The following is a 17,554-nucleotide window of genomic DNA, read 5'->3' as shown; positions in this document are numbered from 1 at the left end:
CTCTTCTTTAAGACTTTGAGACTCTAGAAAGGGGAAGGGGCACCACTAGACTCAGTGCACTGACTTATCACTTGGATTCATCTGTTTTTATAGTCCATCTGCTTCAGTGCTTAAGTGTGGCTCCCTATAACAGTGTTGGAGCTGGATAAAAATAAAGAGGCAGGAACCAAGAAATGAGAGGGGTCTAGAAACTGCAAAATGGAAGGCATTTCCTCCAAAGGGGAAGAGACTTCAGCAGACAACTCAACTCTACCATATCCCCATAAGACAAAGGTAGCAATAAATCAGGGGAAAGTCATGATGACCCCTAACAGCTGATATGTAAAGTCATCTGTGCTGGATAGCTTTATGTCAACTTGACACAAGCTAAAGTCTGCTGAGAGGTGAGAACCTCAATTAAGAAAATGCCTCCATAATATCTAGCTGTAGGGCATTTTCTTAATTAGTGATTGGTGGGGGAGGGCCCAGTCCATTGTGGGTGGTGCCATTCCTGGGCTGGTATTACTCTGGTCTATAAGAAAGCAGGTGGGGGGGGGCTGGAGAGATGGCTCAAAGGTTAAGAGCATTGCCTACTCTTCCAAAGGTCCTGAGTTCAATTCCCAGCAACCATATGGTGGCTCACAACCATCTGTAATAGGGTCTGGTGCCCTCTTCTGGCCTGCAGGCATACATGGAAGGAATGCTGTATACAGAATAAATAAATAAATATTAAAAAAAAAAGAAAGCAGGCTGAGAAACTCATGTTAAGCAAGCCAGTAAGCAGCACCCACCACTACCACCATGGCCTCTGTATCAGCTCCTGCCTCCAGGTTCCTGCCCAATTTGAGTTCCCGTCCTAAATTCTTTCAGTGATGTACAGTAATATGGAAGAGTAAGGCAAATAAAAATAAACCCTTTCCTCTCCAGCTTGCTTTTGGCCATGGTATTTCATCACAGTAACAGTAACCCTAATGAAGATATCATCCATGTGTCAGAATCTGCACTTAATTTTGCACATATTAACCCACTTAATTCTACAACCACAATTGGGCTCTTCAATTCTGGATAAAATGAGCTGAGACAGCAAACACCCTGATGATGGGGATAACGTAGGTGATTGAAGAGGACCAATGACATACCACATACCCGGTACCTTTTCCCAGTACTCTGCTAGGGATTCATTAACCTCAGTAAGGGTAAATGATGTTCAAGGTCACATAGCTAGGTTGTGACTTGTAAACCAAGCTGTTCCCACTATGCTACTTCACCTCTATTTCAGAAAAGGGTTTCCAGGTTTGCTAAGAATCCCTGTCTCATAAGTGACTGAAAATCTGTCTCCTTTCCCGTTCCCCTCTGAGATTGATCTGAGGAGTCACATAAGGCACTCTGGAGAACTGCAAACACTCATCCAAGTTAACAGGAACCAGCCAGCTACACAGGTGAGATCCCCAGCAGGGGATGTCTCAGAAGTACTCTAACACACAAGGGCTCCCTAGGGTTCCTGAAGGTAATCACTGAATACCAAGTTCTGTTACCAGGACTCCACTGGAGGTATGTGGTACCCACCAGCTGGCATGTCGAGAACAAAGGTGTCCCCAGAAGACTGCATGCCATGTGAAGAGCATCTCACTCAGGACTGGTCTTGGGTTGACTGAGGACACTCCACATTTGCCTAATGAAGCAACTGGGGAACTCTAGGTTACTACATTTTCCTAGATCCACAAGTCTCTGGCTGACTCTAGCAGAACAACACATCAAGTACTGCGAAGTCTAACATTGACTTGCTAGAAGCATGTTCCATATGAACCCACCTGCCAAGTTCATAGCACAGAAGCCTCCAAAGAAAAATATAGGGCTGATAATAATACTATACATACAATCCATAGCCCCCATACCCTTATGCAGAGCATCTCAGTTTCTGTAACTAACTGGTGGTGGTATCCCAACCCCAGACTATAAGCTCACCCTCCTTTATGACCTAAGAACATGTCTATCATCCTATGTCTCCCAGATGACCTGCCTAGAATAGAACCATAGGCAGACTCCTGTTAAACAAAAGCATAAGTACACAAACAAGAAGAAAAATGGAAGCAACTCTCCTCACAGGGTTCTAGAGGACACACAGGAAGCCCAGCAGGCTTGTTGGGGACGTGGGTAACATGGCACTAAATGAAGGGCGCACATGGTAGGATCAACACAAAAGAATCGTGTGGCTACAGGGTGGCCACGGCACATGCCTCAACAACAGGGCCAGGGCCAGAACATGCAAAAAGGTCCCTTTCCAGGCCCTGGCACTTGGAAATGCCAGCCCCAGTGTCTGCAACTACGAGAAGTATTAGAAAATTAGAAACAGAGTTGCTTATGCTGGTAATAATCTCAACCCAAGAAACCAAAGTAATTAGTAAATGACAAAGTAAGGATAATAATCACCTGTGGGTGACCCATCCACAAAAGGCCAGAGGCCAAGAAGCAACAAAGACTGTTGAAATGAGCCAAGGACACAGAAGGAGAGGGCCATGAGAAGTCAAACAGCTGACTTAGCAGCAGATACTACTCCCCATACTCTGAGGCAAAGGGAAAAGGCACAACCGTCCGTAGGACACAGCTCTTAATAATGCAAAGGAGACACGTACAATTAGACAAGGAAGCACAAGGCAACAGGTCTATATCTGGAGCCCTGGCTCTGCTCCAAATAGTGAAGGTGTTACCTCGTAAAGAAGTGACTGAATGGTTGGAATAGTTTCAATTTCCTCCCCTCCTCAGTCTCGGCAACACAATCCTGCTGGTGTAGGTCACTGGTTTCCTTGATGGAGCTCAGAGTGACATCAATAAACTGTGGGTCATCATCATTCTCTAGGGTCACAATGGCGCTGGAACTGCTTGTGACCATGAGGTCCAAGATGTCCTCATTGCTGACTGACAGTGTAGTTGACAGCTCTGTGCCAAGACTAGACACACTACAGACAGAGACATTGTCACTTCGGCTCAAGGCTTTGGAGGTGGGGCTATAGAGTTTCACTGAGTCATAGCCTGTCCTGGGAAATGTGGAAGACTTCCGTACAACTTGCTCCTGCTCGCTGTTGGTGGGAGCTGAGGGTGCACAGGACGGCAGGGGGCATGCACTCTGGAAAGCCCGCTCAGGGATGACCTCTGACTCAGACTGCTTTCTCTTCACATGAACCACACTGCAGGGCACAGGCTCGGGGTTGCCAATCTCCAGAGTAGGAATGCCTGAGTCTACTGATTGAAGGCTGTGTCGATCTTCCAAAGAACCAAGTTTTAGTGTGGGTCCATAGTCAGGCACTGAAAGGGATATGGGTGCCTTGACACTCAGGTGTTGCAGGTCCTGAAGTGAGTCTCCTGGCCGACCTTCTAGAATGCCCATCAATGTTACACCATTCATTGAGGTGGAAAGGTTTCCATCAGTCATCTTGGTCCAAGAAGAAACTAGAGAAATACAGACATGGAAATTAAAAATATGTATATAAATCCAAAGATTTATTTATTCTTCGGGCATCTTTGACACACAACTCCAAAGACTGGATTGCCCTGCTAAAAAATGGTGCCTTTGAAAGTGTCCTACAAGTTGTGCGTGATGGCACACAACTGTAAAACCAGTGCTGGGAGACTTAGGCACGAAGCTTGTGAACTTGAGACCAGCCTATATGATACCCCATGTCAAAAAGAAATAGAGAAAATGTCCCATACATTCAAGTTCTAACTGAGGTCCACAGTGAAAGCTTGAACACACTCTCATGACAGGAAAAGCAGGGAAATAACCCACACAGAAGATCGTCTAAGAAAAGCAATTGGTATCATCATCAGTTCCATCACCCCAGTCACATCTCTGGCATCCAGGCCAGCAATAGGCACAAGATCTGTGCCAGGTGGGAAGGATATTTTCTTGTAGGAATACACTACAATCTGGATCTTGTATCCCACATGTTGAAGGCTTGATCCCAAGACTACTATGCAACTAGAGGATGGTGTTGTCTTTAGAAGATTGGATGAAGTTAGATCATTGGAGGTATACCCCTGAAGTTCATATTTAGACCCTAAACCCTTCCTTTTGATTGCCTTGTTTCCTGGATGCCATGAAGCAATCAGGATTCTTTTATCACCTGCTCCTATTATGACACTGTGTGCTTCCCTGGGCCCAGAGCAACAATGCCAAAAGACATGGACTGAAGAAATCTATGAAACAATGAGCTGAAATAAGCCTTTCATTCTTACAAATTGTTTACCTTAGGCATTCTATCATAGTGGTACAATGATAACACAGGGGACAAATTACAAATAGGATATCTCTGACCAAAAGATGGGAATTAGGTGTTGGGAATATAACTCAGTAGTAACACTTGGCTAGAATGAGCAAAGCCATGGGTTCAATCCTAGTCATTAAGCTTGGTGTTTATGCTGTCTCACAACTTCATTAAGACAGAAAAACAGCAAAGTGAATTACACACACACACACACACACACACACACACACATCATCTGCAGTAAGGCTGCCCAAGTACACTCCAACTGGCCATACCCTTTCACAGTACTACTCTGCTCACACATTTCCAAGACAGGGCATGCTATTCCTTCACAACAGAAACCAAGCACTAGAATAGTCCAAAATCAGACTTACTAGAGAGGTACGGATTGGGGTCAAGAGGGAAGGCCATACCTAGTTTTAATTGACTTGGAACAGGCTCCTTAAACTCAGGACAGGAGGCTAATTCAGCAAATATATGTTAGTAATAGAAGAGCAAAGGCCAACGCTTGAGAGAAGAGTCTAAAGCACAGGCCACACACACCTCCAAGGCCATGCCCAGAGTTCTCTGGCCAAAGAGACAGGCACAAGCCAGGAGAAAATTCCAGTCTGAGGAACACAACCCCTAGCATACTGTCAACCCTCACCCGTGAAAGGTTACCTTCGTATTACCTTTTAAAATGTCAAAACTAAAGAGATCAGATGGTACACTGTAACTTGACCACAGAGTAGAGCACAAGGACCACAACTCCAAACTCCAGCAACTCCTGGGCTGTAACCCCACTACAGACAACCTTGAGAAAATTAAGTACCAGAGAAAGCAATGAAGGAGCAGCTGGCCCAGGAGGGACAGCTGCTATCATCGAACAAGAAGTGGCTGAAGGCTCCGAGGCACAGAAGACACAGCAGTTCACCTGCTATGGGTTAGCCTAGCTTCTACAAGAAGTCTCCTACAGCCCTTAAGAAGCCTGTCTCAAGTGCAGCAGAAGCGAACTGATAAAAAAGGGGGGGAGGGGAATCTCCCCCTCCCAGAAACTGAAGGAGCCAGTCAGACAGCGCAGCAAAGAACAAAAATAGGAAGAGGAGGGAAAGGTGGAATTCAGAAATAGACTGAGCTACAGAAAACTATGTTCCTGAAAGGAAGGTCATTTAACTCCAAAGTTGTACTGACTGATAACCCATTTTTCTTACAAGTTAGAACCACAATGTACATCACAAGAAAAAAAGGCAAATTTAGTTTGTTACAGAAACAAAATTATATAAGGGTCGAAAATCAGTTTTAAACCTACAGACAAAAACTCAGTTTATTCTCTACTAGGATCTGGGCATCACTTCAGCAGGTGTTGAACACCCTTTAATTTTCATGGCTCACCGCAAAAGTCCACCCTGAGTCCAGCAGCCATGTGGCCCTCAAGAACATCACTTCTACCATCTCTGTGTTCCCTGCTGTGGGGAAACCTGACCAACTGTTACATTAAGAAAGAAGACTCAGAGAGTCCGGTTTCATCCCATGCTTTTTCAGTCACAGTCCAGCTGGCCTTGGTGAGCTCCCACTAGATCAGCCCCCTTGTCTCAGTCGGTGGGTGCGCCCCTCGTGGTCCTGACTTCCTTGCTCATCTTCTCCCTCCTTCCGCTCCTATGGACTGGAGAGGGAGGGGGAGAGGAGTTTGGGGGAGGGGGAGAGGGGTGGGAGGAGAGGGAGGGAAAGGGGAGGCTGGGAGGAAGCGGATACTTTTTTTCCTTTTCTCAATAAAAAAAAGAAAGAAAGAAAGAAAGAAAGAAAGAAAGAAAGAAAGAAAGAAAGAAAGAAAGAAAGAAAGAAAGAAGACTCACATATATACACAAATTGAAAGTTGACCTTTTTTTAACTAAAGCAAGAACACAGTAAGAAACATTTTATCACATAGTTAAGAGCTAATCTTTGACAAAGGCAAAGGTTACTAGATATCAAAACACCATCAGCCTCCAACAGATCAAATTGGCACAAAGCCTTGGTCAGAAGAGGAAATCTTTACATGCACAGCTGAAATTCTGGCTCTGCTGCTTACCAGCTGAGGTGTCCTCAGGAGAGTCTCATCTTCCTGCCTCCCCAGCAGTGAACCATGGCAATACTATACTACAGGCTGGTCCGAAGACAAAAGAAACAAGAAGGTGTGGTGAAGCAGGACACCTGACCTCACAGGTGCCCCCTCCCCCATTTCCTTGTTTCCTAGCCACATCTGGCCAAAGTGCCTGCAAAAGATGCAGTTCAAGTGTTAACAAGAGCTTCTGCTCCTAGAGTGCACAGAAGTCTGTACCTGGGCAAATATAAGGTGTTTGTGTCTGTGGGTGAGAAATCAGACAGCGGCATCTCATTCATAGAACTGATTCCAAGGACCCTCCTCCAAACCTTGTCAAGAAGTGGAGAAGAGAGCAGTAGTGTTGCGAGCCCAGAGTCATGGTATTCCCTGTCCCTGGGACTTCTTCCAGAGAAAGGCCAGATGAACTCTGAAACTCTGATGATTCATTAAGCCTCAGGAACAGGGTGTCAGTCTTTGAGGAAATAAGCCTAAAGGGGAAAGAGTGTGCTGCAGCTTGCAACATACTTGTGCTGACTGGTCTTATGTCAACTTGACACACAAATGAGAGTTATCTGGAAGGAGGAAATCTTAAATGAAAAAATGCCTCCCTAAGATGTAAGGCATTTTGCCAGACAAGGGTGGTGCACATTTTTAATCCCAGCACTTGGGAGGCAGAGACAGGTGGATTTCTGGGAGTTCGAGGCCAACCTTGTCTACAGACTGAGTTCTAGGGTAGGCTCCAAAGCTACAGAAAAATTCCATCTTGAAAAAAAAAAGCTGTAAGGCATTTTCTTAATTACTGATTGATGAAGGAGGACCTATCATTGCGGATGATGTCATCCCTAGACTGATGGTCCTGGAAAGCAGGCCAATAAGCAGTACCCCTTCATGGCTTCTGCATCAGCTCCTGTCTCCAGGTCCTGACCTGTTTGAGTTCCTGTCCTGAATTCCTTTGATGATGAACAGCAACATGAAAATGTAAGTCAAATAAACCCTTTCTTCTCTAATTTGTTTTTGGTTTTTTGTTTGTTTGTTTGTTTGTTTGGGTTTTTTTGGTTATAATGTTTTGTCACAGCAATAGTAACCCTAATGAAGACAATTCTCTAGAACCAACTTCTGCAAAGGGCCAAAGCCACCTGGTCCTTGAGCCCTTCCACCTGGTGCTACCAATGCCATAAAACCAGAAGCCACTCTCCAGGCCTCCCACCTTCTGCCAGTGCCGCAATAAGGAGAAGGTTGCACAAACAAGGCACATGCTTTTGAGACAAGGCTGTAGGTGAACTTTGGAAGCTGGCCTAAAGCAGGTGGCCTGGCTCCTAGTCACATGCCTTCTAAACAGAGGCTGAGCTGGAATTCCCCACACTAAGCAGACTCAAAGGCCCTCCTATTATCTGTCTTCCCCACCTTTCAACATGCAACCCAACTGGGGCCACTGTAAGGAGCAAAGAACTCCTGGCCAGCAAGGTCATCAAGGGCTTTGGAATCCAGCTAGGGATTGTGGCACAGGGAGCTCCCACCAGCCACCTCCTCCCTTGGCACAGCCTCCCCACAAGCTGTAGAGCTCTTTCTATGCTCTTCTGCCACACCACACCTAAAATAACGGGATTCTACAACTATTTTCCTGCTTCTTGCCATCAGATCCCAGACTTCAGAGCAGGAACAGTTCTCATTTCTGGATTTCAGCGTCTGGCCAAATGCCTACCATGGATTAAGGGTTTTAAAAGTATGTGCTGAATTAATTACTAACAGTCAAGTCCTCAAGTGGGAAGGTTTCCAGGACGGTCCCATTCGTGCACATTCAACTGAAATCTGGGTTATATTCTTCTAAGAAGCACTTAGCAGAAGCAAATACAAGTAGGAAAATCCCACTGAGTCCCAGTAACATGCACATACCAGACACCAGCAACTGGGCAACCCACCCAGTACAACAGATTACATGAAGTTCTGCCAGTGGGAACCACGATCCAGAAAGTCAAGAAAAGGAAACAATGTCCCTCTCTACGTTCATTTTCTGACATCCCCATGAGTAACATCAGAGCAACACAATCTGCCTGCAGCAGCCTCTCTAGCTTGGGCAGACTCAGGCACCAGCTGAGTCCAGCTAGAGAGGAAGAAGACACTGCCAGGGGAGGCACAAAACGCAGGGCGAATGTGATTAGTCACCACTTTCCGGACTAGAGAAAACACACAAAGATATGAAGCAGGCATAAGAGGAAGGCTGTTTTTAACCCTCATAGGAAGACCACGTGAGCATCATGTACTCTGCAGGAAACAAAGAGGAAACTGCCTGAGGGTCTGGAACAGCCCAACTGTCACCCCATAGGGCAGCTCTTAGTGTAAGACAGGTGACAAAGAAAAGAGACTCTACCAGTGACATGAACAGGGCTAGTGAGAAAGTCTAATCCAGAAGCAACCAATTGATTCCCTCCTCCGCAAAATCCAAGACTTAGGACATGGCCAGAGTCTTCATCAATTTCTGCAGTCCAGACAAAATGATTTCGTTTGTCCTCAGAGAGGACAGAACAAACTGATCCTAGCACCATTCCTGGGGACTGCCCCAACAAAAGGATATGGACCCAAGCAGGCCTTCCCGACCCAGCTCCTCTCTGGATGTTCCTGGAGAAAGGGGCTTCCTGGCACCACCACCAAGTGAATACTGCTTTTCTCTCTGACCATGGAAGGACAGGACAATACCCCTTAGCTGCCACGCCTCCCCTCAGTGCAGCTCTACCTGATTTCCAGGTCCTTATTCTAAGGGCAAAGCACCCATGGCTTGTTTCTACTTGGTCATGCCTGGGGTCACATAAAACAGTACAGGGGAGCCGGATCAAACCTGTAATTTCTTCCACCTGCACAGCACCATAAAACTACCATTTAATGCAGATCAGGCTCTGGTCTAAGCTGAACAGGCCCCACCAAGTCTTCTGTATCTGGTACCCACAACATTCTTGAGAAAGCTTCTAGGGGTCCCCTGTGTTTCACAATGTGAGTTCTGATGAGGTCTTTAGCTTCCTCATAGAAGCAATGGTTCCACCAGACTGCATCTCAGCCCAGAACACGGGTGTTCAAGACAAACTTCAGCTCAGAAAAGACTAGAAATAAAATCTAACCCCAAGGAGACCCACAGATAAAAGTGGTACACTTGTGTGAATTCCCCTGCACTGCAGAGAGCTCCACAGGAACTAAGGCGGAGAGTCTTTAAGTCCTGGCTGGCAGGAAAGACAAAGGGACTAGGACAGTCCTAGGTCTCAAGTACCGGGGTATTACCAGTGTATAGGAGCAGCTACCTACCAGGAGCCTAGAGCTTGCCAGGTGCTCCACCTTCACACTCATCTACTGATAGATGCACTTGCCAACCTCAGCTCAAGACTAAGGGCCAGGGATAAGAAAACAGCATGCAGCTATGCAGTGATGGCGCACACCTTTAATCCCAGCATTTGGGAGGCAGAGGCAGGAGGATCTCTGTGAGTTTGAGGCCAGCCTGGTCTACAGTGCAAGTTCCAGGACAGGCTCTAAAGCTATACAGAGAAACCTTGTCTCGGGGAAAAAAAATTAAAATTAAAAAAAAAAAAGAAAAGAAAGAAAGAAAAAAGGAGAGTGGGAGCAACCCCTTGGAATACTGCTCACTCTTCACGCTGCCACTGAGCAGAATGGAAACCAATTATAAAAGTCCTTTCTTTTTAGATGGGTTATTTTGGTGAGCAAAAACAATCCTAAAACAATTTCTTAAACTCACACATACTTCTGGAAGGTGAATGGCAGCTTACCTTAAGTTCCCACATTCTGGATAAATAGTTTCATCCAGGCAAATTTCAGCACACCAGGCTTCAAAGCTTGTGGCATTAAATTGTTGAGGGTCCTCAAGGCTCCCTCAAAGTTCCAAAGAACAGACATATAACTTACACTGGTCATGGGTGCTATGATTAAAAGGCCTAAATGAGATACTTTAAATTAAGGACACGAAATGTATGGAGTGTTCCTTCCTCTCCCAAATGTTTTAGCTACATTTAATGACTAAACAGACGCTTTGTGAGCTACTAAAGGATCAGGAAGATATACAGACCACTTCATAAATACAACATAATTTAAACTCTTTAATTCTTTGTTTGTCTGGGGGAAGAGGTTTCTTTTACTATGCACTCCTGACTGTCTGGAGCTCCCTAAGTAGACTAAGCTGGCCTCAAACGCACAGAGATCCGCCTGCCAATGCCTCCAGAGTACTGAGAGTAAAGGTGTGTTTAATTCTTAATAGAAGAGACCACTCTGAGCATTCACCATGTGCTGTACATTTGTGACATGACCTAGTCGATCCCCTGGAACTGGAGTTACATAGGTGGTTGTGAGCTGCCATGTGGGTGTTGGGAATTGAATCTGGACCCTCTAGAAGAGCAACAAGTGCTTATAAGTGCTGAGACATATCTCCAGCCCCAAAAACATTTTAAAATAAGACCAACAAAAGCTGGGCAGTGGAGGCACACACCTTTAATCCCAGCACTTGGAAGGCAGAGGCAGATGGATCTCTGTGAGTTCCAGGCTAGCCTGGTCTACAAGAGCCAGTTCCAGGATAGCTAGAACTGTTACACAGAGAAACCCTGTCTCAAAATTAATTAATTAAGATAAAAATAGGACTAGCACAATGGTTCAATGGGTAAAAGCCCTTGCTGCACATGCCTGGCAACCTGAATTCCATCCTTAGAACCCTCATAACGGTAGAAAGAGCAAACTGGCCCTAAAAGTTGTCCTCCAACCTGCACACACACATACAGCTTCAGCATGTTCAACCACTCATATCACATCAAACACAACAATAATAAAAATTTTTAAATCTTTTTTAGAGTCAGAGAGATGGATCAGTTGGTTAAGGTGCTTGCTGCCAAGTCTAATGACCTGAGTTCAATCCACAGGACCCACAAGTAAGAGAAAAATGACTTAAAAGTTGTCCTTAGACCTACACAGACATACACACACACCAGACAGACACACACACACATACAAATAAGTAAATGAATGTAATTTTACAAGAAAGCTTTAAAAGAAGTAATGTGAGAGGAGATTCAGACTCTGGAGTAGATCACCTGGATTCAACTACCAGCTCCTCTATTGGCCAAGTGTGACTCTGAATTAATTTAACTTCATGTGCCTCAGGTTCACTGCAAAATTAAGTTGATACTGGCTTCTACCTTACCACACAATTAACTAGATTAGGGGAAGAGAGCCAAATAATGCCTTTAGAACCATGCCTGACATGAGCTAAGCCTTAGAAGATCTTGGCTAGTATTATTCTTTTTGGCAGAGATGGACAGCCAACTCAGGTTCACTATTTTAACATCTTTCCATTAGAAAGCCCAGACACGGGGCTGGAGAGATAGATCAGCAATTAAGAGCACTGGCTACTCTTCCAAAAGACCGGCGTTCAATTCCCAACACCTACATGGCAGCTCACAACTGTCCTACTTGAGTTCCAGAGTATCTGACATACACACACACACACACACACACACAGAGAGAGAGAGAGAGAGAGAGAGAGAGAGAGAGAGAGAGAGAGAGACAGAGAGACAGAGAGAGAGAGAGAGCGAGCGAGAGAGAGAGCGCCCAGACAACCACCCTGTGTTCACAGGGCCTGGCTGTGCAGCTTTTCTCCTCACACATGCTATGTGGCACTGACTGAACTCTGGGCTTCAATTTTCCCAAGGGAAAAAAAAAATGAAATTAGGCAAACTGATTTACTCCTGAGAACTTTCCAGCTCAACAGTCTCAATATTCCTGACCCAAGACACTTTCTTTATATCCAACTCTAAAGCAAATATCAGGAGATCAAATATTACTCAAATCCCTAAACTCTTTTATGTATAAATATCTACTTTGAAAAATCCTCTCCAAGGTCTCAGGACCCCATATCTTGTGGCAAATATGCTCCATGCTAAGGCTTGAAATATGAAGTTAAGGGTCTCTAACCCATAGGGAGTCAAACTTTAAGGCAATGCTCCCAGAAGCTATGTCCTCCTTACTGTTAGAGAGGATTACACAAGGAGAGAACTGGTCCTGGTAGAGGAGGGAACTCACTCTCTGCATAACAAGAGTCAAGGCTAACTGAAGGTGCTAAAGAAACACAGATCCCTAGGAGTCAGGAGATGCTGAATGTGAGGAGATGGGCTGAGGGCAGAGACCCAAAACTCTGCTGCCCCCAAAGAAAGCAAGCCTAACTCATGTTTTAAAAGGTGCTAAACAAATACACACCTGGGCCTGCTGGGGCCACTGAGGACACCGGCGTGAACAGAGCCTTGCTTTGATAAACCAGCCTCAGTCTACACCCCACCTTTGTCTCTCTCACCTCATGTCCCATAGTCACACCTCCTTTCCTTAATGTTCTGGAAGGGTGCACCTGATAACCCTAATCAGCAGGTATACATCAGGTTCTCATTACAGTTGGGGCTTGTTAGGATCAAGGAGCTCAGATCTCAATGGGTCAAACCTTGACAACAAAGCAAGCAGCGAAAGAACAGGGAGGAGGGGAGAAACAGTACCAAACCTGAGACTCAGTTTGGCACTGGCCCAGAAGTGTGTCAAGACTCCCACAAAGGCTAGCCCAGTCCCTTTAGCAGAGCTGCCAACAGCCACAAGCAACCCATCCTCCAAAGTGCCAAGGTGCTAACCTCTTGCAGAAGAGAGTGCTGGGAAGAGGGGGACTACTAGCCCCAAACACCAGGACTCCCTCCACAACCAGCTGACATAAAATCATGGGATAGCCACAGCTTCCAGAAGTGACAAACTCTAACAGTACATACAGAACCTTCCAGAGCAAAACTTCTAATTCCACCTGAGAGACAAAGGTCCCATCATCTTTGCCACTTCAAGACAGAGGCAGTTTTGAGTTTCCCTAGACCTGGTCATGAGATATCTCTGACAATCCCAACCTCCCTGGGGTTCCATTAGCAGCCTGTGCTGGCTAGCACCCTCTAGAAGGCTAGCCAAGCCCCCGTAGGGTTGACAAGAGCCTGAGTAGGAGTTAGGAGCAGAGGTCAGCTTGGTCCTCTAGCCTACCAATCTGCCCAATACTGAGGGTCTCTAGAGAGAAAACGGGTTCTATAGCCCGAGAATGGAAGATCTAAGGAGGACATGGCCCAGGGAAAAGGAGTCAGAGGAGAGTGGAGTCTGAAGTTCCTACCTGGATGACCTTCTGCTCAGGTACCAGGGTAAGGAGGCCCAAGAGGGGAGACGAAAAAGTGGGTTTGGCAGTCTGAGGAGAACCCAGTATGAGGAGGAAGAAGATATGAACACACTACAAAGGGCTGAGGAGGAAGAACAAAAGAGAACAGAGTTCTGAACAGGCCAGGGGTCTGAGGAGGATTCTGGTTCGTGATGCTCAGAGCAGCCTCTTTCACACCCCACGTCCCGCACAAGTCAGATGAGCCCGATGCAGCCTCACATCTGAGAAAAGGGGTCTGAGCAGGAAGGAGATCCGAGACACACCAGGGGTCTAGGACCGAATCCGAACAAGTCAGGGTTCTCAGCAGGCCTAGGACCTGAAGAGAGGGGTATGAGGAGGACAGAGGTCAAAATACCACAGGGGTCTGAGGAGGACCAGGGAGAGAGAGCTGAACAGGACAGGGGTCTGGCTGGGGCGTGCGGAGCAGACTCCCCTGTGCCTCGCAGCACTGCATCTGAGGAGAAAACTTTTCACCAAGTTGAGGGAATGGCGCACGTCACGACAGGCTCTGGCCGAGGGCAGTCGCACACCAGCCGGACACCCGCCCGCCCGCCCGCCCTCTCAGGAGCCTGTCCGCTCCAGGCCGACCCCCGCCGAGCCAGCGCTGCTAGCAGCAGGTGGCAGCGCCTCTCGCCACCCTCCTCAAGCTCTCAGCCCGACCCCGCAGAGGCCCTCGGTACCCGAGCTACCGCAGCTCCAACGCCATCTCCGGGCTGGTCGCCCGCAGTCCAGGCCCCCCGTGGGGCACGCAACCTGCCGGGCTAGGAAGCTGGACACTGCTGACGACCCGCTGCAGCAGGTGCTAGCCCGCCGCCCGCGGCTAAGAGCAGCTGGTAGCAGACCCCGCCCCCGCCACGCCCCGCGCTCCATAGACACGCCCCCATCAGCTCTCCACAGCTCCACCCCGGAGCCTCAGACACCCAATTCCAAACCCCCGCTCGCAGGGCCTCAGGAGTACGGCCACGCCCCGTGCCCCATAGACACGCCCCCATCTCACGAGCCACGCCCTCCGCTCTTCCGTACGCCCGCAGTCCACCCGGACTAGCCCTACTCCGGGGACTGCCTGCTGCCACGCCCCCACGCTCCCTAGCCACACCCTCACGCTCCCTAGCCACGCCCTCACCCGTCCTCCACCGCTCTTCCGCCCGGCTTCCCGTCCCCCTCCCGCCGCGCCTCCGCGGAGCTTTGAGATCGACGCTCACTGTCGCCGCTCCTCCGGCCTGCCCGAGCGTCAGCCCTGGGCTTCGCGAGTTGTGTCCCCGACCTTTTTCGGCCCCCAGACCCAATCGGAGATGCGAGGGAAGCCCTGAAATGGTCACAGTGTCCACCCTGGCACCACAGAAGCCCTGCCCGGGCCCCTTACCTGGTCAGCTCCGCCCGCAGCCATCTTGGAAGTGGGAAGTAGAGGGAGGGGGAAGAAGGCACGGGGCCGGGCCAGGCATGGGAAGCCGAGCGGCAGAGCGCATCGATAGAGTGCCCCTGTCCAGCAGCTAGGGGAACCTTCCTCAGGGCTCATGGGAGTGTGTAAGGGTACACTAAACGCTGGGTACAACTGTGACCTCGGAATGCCCTCCCGGCACAGCTTTAGCCTCTTCATCTGTGTCAGGGGCATTTCTGATCACCGACTCATTGCACTTAGTCCCCAACGCTGTAGTCCCAAACTTGTGTCTTCACTTTAATACTTTAATACCCAAAGCCCAGCAGGCCAGTCCTCCGGAGGTGATGTTCAGGGCTCATTAGTGTATTCTGAGAGTTGTATGGGTGGTGGGCTCGTTTAGGAACTAGAAGAGACCTCACTATACTGCCTCTTGAGTGCTAGGATTAAAGGTGTGTGCCACCATACCCGGTTTTATGTACAGATTTTTTTTTTAGTAGCAAAAACTACAGAAATACAATCTATGAACAAATCTAATTCAGAAGGTAGAAGTCAGCTATAGCAGAGAAGAATGAAGTCAGGTGTCTGTAGAGGATGTCTCCCCTCCAGGTCAATGAACCTCATTTCGCTTCCTAAACTCATCTGAGCTTATCGTTTCTTGAACTTGGAATACTGTAGAGACTTGATTGTTGGATTCATACTGAAGGGATTCAGAATTACTTAAGTTTATTCTTGGGGTTGTCAGCGCCCAAGGAATTAGCAGAAATAAACACGCACCAGCGCCTGACTACAGCTCAGTCTGTGGGAAGATTTGAACCATCACAGGCTTACAGGAAGAGTAATGTCCTGCCCTGGGAGACACCTGGAGGCACGCAGGAGGAAATGCATTTGTCTTGGTTACAGTTCTTAGTTCGTGCTAGCCTCAGAGTTGCAACCTAGAAAAAGATGACTTTGAACTTCTGATCCTCCTGCCTCTACCAACCCAGTGTTTGGATCACAGGAATACCCCACCACTCCTGCTTTAATTGCACATTCATTTCCAAACATGAGGTGATGGTTCAACCCCTGTACAACTCTCTCAAACGTCTTTAAATATTTTCACAAATCTGAATACAGGACAGAGAACGCACTTTTCAAGCCGGGGCTGGCTATGACCAAAGGCTATGTATGACACACACACTATCCCTAGGGATGAGAGAAGACAGAAAGAGCCTGGGGGACATCTCAGTGGCCTGAGTTCAGTTCCAAACATGAAGGAGAAGGAAAGGAAAAAACAGCAGACTGTGTGCCTGGCCACATCTGAGTGTCTTGGTCTGCTCATGTGTTGTAACCTTTAAACTTCCCCATGACATGTGCTGGTTCACGAGGAAGCAGTGTTTATGTCTCACACAGCCACCTGGGGCCACGAGAATGAAGCACTCAGCCCATCACACCGGAGCCTTGAGCTAAATAAGCCCAGCCTTGTGCACATTATAGGAACATGAAAACACCTACCCAAGAAGTTTTCATTCCTATAAGCCTAAGAGCACTAGCTGCCATTGGGAGTGAGGACCATCCAGGCAGAGGGACTGCTGGGCTGTGGGACTTCAGACTCTAGCCATTGTTAGAGCCCAGCGGTGCCCATAGGCTATTTGAAAGCCCTGATAGACCTCTGGCTTCACTTTCCTTCCCGGATCATGACTGTAATTACTCTTAGCTCCCACTTATGATGGCAGGAAGGTGGAGGCTGAATGGACCATCTTTTTGTGGCATGCAGAGAGCTGAGAGAGCTCCAAGGCATCCCTCAGTGTTTGGTGCATATAGAAATGTTACAGGGGCTTAAGTTGCTGGCAGTTTTAAGTGAGAACAATGCCAGGTTTCCATTACACCTGTTGGTGCCTCACGGCTGGATTTAAACACCAGCTGGAAAGCAAAGACCTGCCTCAGACCCAACTCACATTGGATCAGTATGTCTACTTTCACAGGTGTCCTCATGACTCCTCACCTCCCAACCCTAACGCTGGGTTTCAGAGTTGAAAATCTTGTAGTGACAAGGGACCACTGTCCTGTTTCCAGAGCCAGAAACTCTTTGTGGTACACAGGTTTGCAGCTGGTACCCTCTGACTTCGCCTCACCCTCACCAGCCTGGTGCCAGAACTAAAGTGTCTCCCTGGGAAACCATCATCACTTCTGATCGCTTTGATTTGACCTATGTCTTACCTTTTGTCATCAGTGCCCAGAAGTGGTCTAAATAAAGCCTCATTGTAACTTGAGTCTGAAACAAAAACAACAGGCAATGACATTAAGGTGTGCAATCACTTTCAGCCATACACCCACACCAAGAACCTGGCATGTCCAGCTCCCGGATGCAGAGAATACCACTCTGTCAATCCGACAGCCCTCCGAGCAACTGCAGCAGAACTACCCTGGGGAATTCATTCCACCTCTTCCCCTGCTGGCTCTGCTGGAGGTTTCCAGGTCCAGCTTTCTTCGAAGGCTGTAAACCTCTCATTTGTGGGCAGAAATACCAGCTCCTCAGAGACTCTGGCTGGCTAATGCCTCAGATTCTGTCCCCATCCCCTCCCTCCCTCCAACTCTGAAGCACATAGCCTCTCCCTTTCCCACACTGTTTCACGGATTGGACAGCTCAGAATAGATGAATCCGTGTGCATATATGAACGGAAATTGTCTCA

The 17,554-nt window shown here is 47.7% G+C and overlaps 1 protein-coding gene across 6 annotated transcripts in view; it reads right to left on the bottom strand.

Annotated features, from left to right (window-relative positions):
- The window catches only part of Tbc1d14 (TBC1 domain family member 14), a 115,024-nt gene that overhangs the window by 91,439 nt on the left and 6,031 nt on the right, over nt 1-17,554 (bottom strand). For 2 of the 6 annotated variants that reach the window (XM_075943760.1, XM_075943758.1), the window contains exons 3-4: nt 17,082-17,136; nt 2,688-3,426 (exon numbers count right to left, since the gene is read on the bottom strand). In XM_075943760.1, the coding sequence (XP_075799875.1) occupies nt 2,688-3,426; nt 17,082-17,136 (794 nt within the window). Of the gene's footprint in view, nt 1-2,687; nt 3,427-14,187; nt 14,347-14,870; nt 14,927-17,081; nt 17,137-17,554 lie in introns of those variants that run through there. The other 4 variants (XM_075943761.1, XM_075943763.1, XM_075943765.1 and 1 more) reach the window with 3 other exon arrangements.

Source organism: Microtus pennsylvanicus, chromosome 12 (assembly GCF_037038515.1).
Source record: "Microtus pennsylvanicus isolate mMicPen1 chromosome 12, mMicPen1.hap1, whole genome shotgun sequence".
In the NCBI taxonomy this organism is placed as follows: Eukaryota; Metazoa; Chordata; class Mammalia; order Rodentia; family Cricetidae; genus Microtus; species Microtus pennsylvanicus.
Note: the sequence above shows the minus strand (reverse complement) of the source record. Positions and strands in the feature narration are given on the sequence as shown.